Source organism: Theobroma cacao, chromosome 7 (genome assembly GCF_053813885.1).
Source record: "Theobroma cacao isolate CCN51 chromosome 7, ASM5381388v1, whole genome shotgun sequence".
Classification (NCBI taxonomy): Eukaryota; Viridiplantae; Streptophyta; class Magnoliopsida; order Malvales; family Malvaceae; genus Theobroma; species Theobroma cacao.
In genome coordinates, this window is record NC_142645.1 from 11600983 (window position 1) to 11607051 (window position 6069).

General features: G+C 28.4%; 1 protein-coding gene across 1 annotated transcript; it reads right to left on the bottom strand.

Moving 5' to 3' along the window:
* Positions 1-332: 332 nt before the first annotated feature.
* Positions 333-5864, bottom strand: LOC18594614 (uncharacterized). The gene is made up of 5 exons (XM_007022229.3): positions 5471-5864; positions 5043-5160; positions 4868-4949; positions 1544-1595; positions 333-686 (listed from the first exon to the last, which is right to left on the bottom strand). The coding sequence occupies exons 1-5, from the start codon at positions 5825-5827 to the stop codon at positions 624-626; spliced, it is 672 nt and encodes a 223-aa protein (XP_007022291.3). The 5' UTR covers positions 5828-5864; the 3' UTR covers positions 333-623.
* Positions 5865-6069: the final 205 nt, after the last annotated feature.

Sequence of the window (6069 nt, forward strand, 5' to 3'; positions counted from 1 at the left end):
GATCTTTATGTTTTGAATGATAGGAGAAGGAACCTAGCCTTTCCTTTATATGGTGAATCCCTAGTCCCAACCATTTTAGGAGATAGGGTTTCCTGTAGGCCTACACTCTAATTCCACATCTTACACATTAATTCCACATTTATTGCATTCATGCATCACTATTTCATACATGGACCGACAACTTCATGTATCACTATTGCATATATGAATCAACAAATTCTTGTATCTCTGCTACATACATGAATAATCAGATCTAATTATAGAATATAATTAAGTGTCACTTTATCAAGACCAAATAAGTTTAGCTTATTTTACAAAAGACAAAATAAATATAAATAATGTAAGTTCATAATTCTGTATTGAGAAAATCTAACAACAATTGTAGTTCAGATTGCACATGAACATCACATGCCTTCTCGAATAGCTGAAGCATGAAGTTGTGTGGGTCAAATCCATGAGTATCGATTGCATAAAACGATTTTTATGCAAAAAAAAATTATTTAAGGTATAGATATATCTCAACAAATACAAACTCTAGGAAACAAACGCAACAAAATTAACCCAAAGGACAGTTGAGATGCTGTTGATTGAATGTCCACACTCCATATATAACATAGCTTCCTTCATAGCTGGTCTTCCAACTGAGGAAACTGTTGCAACAGCCACATTACACCCTTCATAGCTGCCTGTATATTATATTCAAAATTAACCAATTAATTAAATAACAAGTCTAAAAATCTTATTTTCAAAGTTAGAAGCAAAACTTGATGCAATTTTAAGATTTTAAGCTTTATTATATATATATAGTGCCCATTTGGCCTAATTTTTTTTCACCTTGTCTATCTCTTAAAAGTAGAAATCAAGCTAAATAAAGATTTTGGGAAGCTCTTGAAAAAAAAAGCTTTTTTTAAAGAATAAAATTTTAAAAAAAAAGTTTCTCTTCTCTTTTTTTAAAAACATGGCTCCTTTTCAAGAGAATTTTTTGTTTTTGTTTCAAAAATGTCCTCATTCATTAAAAATAAACCCAACATTATCCATTTCTATTTTTATATGATTTATTATTAATTATAAATTTTATGTTATATAAAAATACTTTTATATTTCTAAAAATTTGTTTTAAATAAATAAAAAAATAAAGTTAACTTTTTTTCCATTGTGAACAAAGGAGTTTGTGATTAATAAAAATTTATTTATGAAATACCTTTTATAGTAATTTTGATCAAAATTAAAACTTATATAAGTTATTTTGTCAAACAGTTTATCTATAAAAAAAAGCTTATAAAAGTAAATTTACCAAACAAATTTAACTTAATTTAAAAATTATTACTTTTCATAAGAACTTTATAATAGCTTTTAAATTAAAAAAATAAAACCAAACAAGCTCATAGTTTTATTTCCTTGTTATTTGTTCTTATTAATTTGATTCATAATTTTATCAAGACTCTACTTTGTTACAGCCTGACTGATATTTGGCGTTTCTACTTATCTTGTTGTTTAAAAGGTTATGCATGTAATGGGTAGGGACGTAGGGTAATTTACATACCAAACCTGCCTCCCCAAGCTTGATTGAAGGTTCAGCAACATCTCGTCCATAACTGTTCAACAGGGAAATAATTTAATCTCTTGGACTATTACTAACATCGTTACAATCTCACCTAAAAAGAAGAATAAGAAATTATATATATAATATTTATTACATAAAAATTAAATACAAGATGGACTGAAATTTGATGGCTGATAAAATAGGTCCTCAAACACGATGACATGACTAATGATGCCATAGTTGAGCTCGTAGAATAAAATGATTATTCTATAACTATAAAATATGATACACATAATTATTATGTAATTTGGTTCGTAGAATAGAATAAGATAAGAATTATTATATATGACTCATTTTGATATTTAGTTAGAAAAAATAACGTTGGAATGGCAAAAGAATATGTGATAAAAAAAATATCTTTTATTATAATATTAATTTTTAATTTAAAATATTTATTTTTTATAATTTATTAATAATATTAATAAATTTTTATTCACAGCTTTAATATGATTATTTATTTTTACTTTCTTTTATTTTAAAAATATTAATAATTTAAAGTTTATTTAAAATATTAATAAATTATAAGCTATTTTCAGAGCTTAAGACTGCATGAGGTTGGATTTAATAAGTTCCAGTTCGTGATATTTGGTATGAGAGTAAACCCAGCAAACCTAAATCTTCACTGATGTAGGGCTCTCATGAGAGATATAAGGGTCGATGTAAACCCAGACTAATGTAAGAGTCCCTTCCCTCTACGGGTAAAGAGCTAGTGCAACGAGAGTATTGCACAATTTGATGGGGTAGAATGTCGTGGATTCCACATCAATAAGAGATGGGGTGGGTCTTGGGAGTATAAACGTAGATCTTTCATCACCTATCAAGTATGTTTTTTGGACTAGAAACGCGGGCTTATGATTTATAGACTTATTTAAACTCTATTTTCAAATTTAAGACTATATAAAGTTAGGTTTAAATTCCAATCCATAACACTCGAAATAACTAATACCTAAAGGGTTAGTGTTAATTATTTTATGTTTCTATGAAATAACTATTTTGAGGAATGACTATTTCATATTGCAAATATAAACCAAATGAAATAATAACGGTCACCTTAGACATGAGGCAGTAATGGGACAAATGTATATTTTTCAGCCCATCTAGCACTTTTCGTAATTAGACTAGAAACGAAAAATTCAAAATTCGACTTCTATTTTACTTGTGGGTAGATGTAACCACAATTGAAGCAATGCCAAAGTCAAGAAATTAGTAGTACTATATGTAAGAGCAGGAGAGAAATTATAAAATACTAGTTTGTTGCCCGTGTAATGCTCTCGAAATGGTAAATTTTTTTTTTTCAATTGAGTTGAGAATAGTTTGTGAAATAGATATGAAATATAATTATATTATCATATCTAATTGTTGGTGCACATTGACATGTACAAATATTATTTTACAAAATTATGAACCACTATTATTCTAGTCACCCATTACTTGTATTTTTTTTTATCAATTTTTATAAAATATCATGTCTTAAATATATTTTTAATGTTATATATTTTATTTTTATTTTTATTTTTCATTATAAACTTATATATTTTATTTTCATTTCTTAATATAATTTTTTATATTATATATTTTATTTTAATTTTTTTCGTTTAAAAGATAATATAAATTTTATTGACAGTCATCATGACTACTGAGAATAATAAAAAGACTCATTGAAATACATATGAAAAAATAAATTATAGCATTATAAAATATTTTTAACAAAGTAACAAAGTTGAACGGTAAAATTGTCGTTAACAATATTGCAGAGTGTAATACAATTTAATTGTATTGGTTTTAGACTTCAATCATATTACATTCATTGACTGTAATGTAATTCATTACAATCTTATATTACAGTGGTTTGTTACAAAATAAACACTACAATATAATTTAATTGGACAATTTGTAGGGAATGTGATCCCACCTCCTTCATACCAAATACTACCTAAGGGCATACATATATCTTAGCAAGACTACATATAAGTCCATCATTTCTTTCTTTTTCGTTTTTCCTCCATCTTGCTATGTTTGCAAATGGATACTAAAGTTATACCAATGGATATATTTAAATTCTCTCATATTGTTATTTTATTAGTTTGTATTTTTTAGTTTAGAAAGTAAAAAATAGAGAGTACATTTAAATATAAGAAAACTTACTTTTTAAAATTTAAGAATTAGCAAAATTAAAATTAAACTTTTACAAATAACAGTTGCATATTTTAATTTGATAAAGAAAATTATATTATATAATTTGATTGAGTAATTGACATGTATATATTTTTTTCTCAAGTAAATAGTTGGATTTAAATTTTTTAATTTTTAATGTAAAGAAAAGATAATTACATTTCAATTGTTATTTTAATATTTATTAAATATAATTTGATATTTAATAATAATTATTAAAAAAATAAAAAAAATATAATAACCATATGGAAGGAAGGTAGCCTTTGGGATTTTTCTTCAAATATAGTTGTAGATAGATAGATGATTGATTAGTCAAACACTTTTGTCTTCCTTGGTGGGTTTTCCATGGGCCCCAAGTGTATTAAATATGAGATATTGACCTAGCCATTTGGTTTGCCATGAGGGGTGGGAACCGAGCTGGTGGCTTAAAGCGGCCTGTGGCTGGGCATTTCTCTATGACTTTCAGACTGTCAAGCAAGGAATGCCTTGGAGTTTTCTTTAAATATAGTTACAGATCACTGATTAGTCAAAAGCTTTTATCCTGCAAGGCAGGCTTTTCGAAGGCACTAAAGTGTATGAAATATGAGTTATCGACCAGGCATTTGGTTTTCCAAGTGAGGTGGGAACGGAGTTGGTGGCTCAAAGCAATGTGGCTTGTGGCTGGGGCTTTCTCTATATCTTTGCCAAGTGTCAAGCAAAGAAGGCCTTTGAGTTCCTCTTTATATAGACTAGATTGTGTTCCGTGCGTTGCACGTGGTTTCTTTCTATTTGTTTTTTTTTTTTTTTCTCTCTCTACTTTTCTTTTTTTTTTTTTTTTTCTATACCTTTCATGTGGTTAAATGAGAAAACTCTTTTTGATCTTTTGTATATATATATATATATAGATATTGCTGTGTATTACCACCATAAAATCTTTGTATTATAATTTGGTAATTGGTTAATGACCAATCATTGATCATACAAGCACTCAACCCATTTAAGTCAACAATCCATATATGTTTCCCTTACGCAACTAGCTGTATTCAAATATTCCAATCATTCAAAATAAAAAAATTATAAAATAAAATAGAAAAAGAAGAAGAAATCACTTACATTATTTGTCTTATGCCATCTACCATTTGTAGTCGATAAAAACTGCAACCTTTGCTGTAAGGAAAAACCTTTCCCTTCCATTCTAATAAATTATGTTAATTCAATTAATATACCAAAAACAAAAAAAAATAAAAGTCTTAAATGGAAATTCAAAAATGGTCCAGTGCTAACATACCAAAATGCCATGCAACTCCAACAGTAGATGACTCCTCATTAGACGCGATATCATCAATAACAAGTTGGAGGTCCATGCTCATGGAATCAACGAAACTTTTGTAGGCTTCTAGGAATGCCTAATCCATTTATATATAATTGTAATTTTCGTATCAGGCAATTGAAAAAAAAAATTAAACTAAAGAAAGAAATGAAACCAGAGGAAATTTATATATAACCCGACCAGCCTTTAGTAGTATTTAATTTTTATTTCTTTATTTTTGATACATAGTATATTTTTTTTCTTTTTACAGATAAAAAATACATTTAAATACAGAATAAATAATATTGCTGTTAATTTTGACAGAAAAGGGAGGATTAATGTTCTATTTGTTCAATATTTACAAAGCAAAAAAAACAACAAAAGCAAATAATTCTTTTACTACGTACCTTGCGACCGACGAAGGGACGAGGAAACATAAGATCCTCATACACACATTTCTCGGCAATGAAGAGCTCTACGGACGCGAGATCATGGCTATTAATTCCTGCGTAGAAACTCCTAATAACTTCCACTGCACCCTGCGATCCCGGCAAAACGGTAGCTGGCGGATGATTTTCCACCGCCGAGGAAGATGAAGAGACCTTGATCATCAAGGTGTGGGGCATCCATTTTCTTTTCCTTCTTCTGCAGGGAATAAATTTATTGGCAAGGAGCTTTGTTGAGCAGGGAGTAGCTTTGTGGAGATGAAGGAGAGTGGGGGGTGGGGAAGGGAGGGGAATAATTCTAGAGTTAATAAGCAGCATGCTTGTTGACTTTAGGATGGGATGAGTCTGGGTATGTCTGAACTCGGGATGAGTTATATATCTTTTTCATTAATTACCAAACTTCCCATGCTACAAGTTGGATCTAAAATCAATAAAACATTTTTCACATTTATTTTTTAGTGAATAACTTTCATAACACGTTTAATTTTTTTTTAAAAAAAAAAGACGTTATGCAAGCATTGGGATTAAAATATGTTGTTATTTATGTATCTACTATATAT

What these genes read in the sequence shown, in the direction of transcription:
- LOC18594614 (XM_007022229.3), bottom strand. Translation starts at nt 5,827, where the DNA reads ATGCTGCTTATTAACTCTAGAATTATTCCCCTCCCTTCCCCACCCCCC. An exon ending in TGGAGTTGCATGGCATTTTG is followed by an intron (nt 4,950 to 5,042) that starts GTATGTTAGCAC and finishes ATAATTTATTAG; the next exon opens with AATGGAAGGGAAAGGTTTTT. An exon ending in GATGGCATAAGACAAATAAT is followed by an intron (nt 1,596 to 4,867) that starts GTAAGTGATTTC and finishes CCTGTTGAACAG; the next exon opens with TTATGGACGAGATGTTGCTG.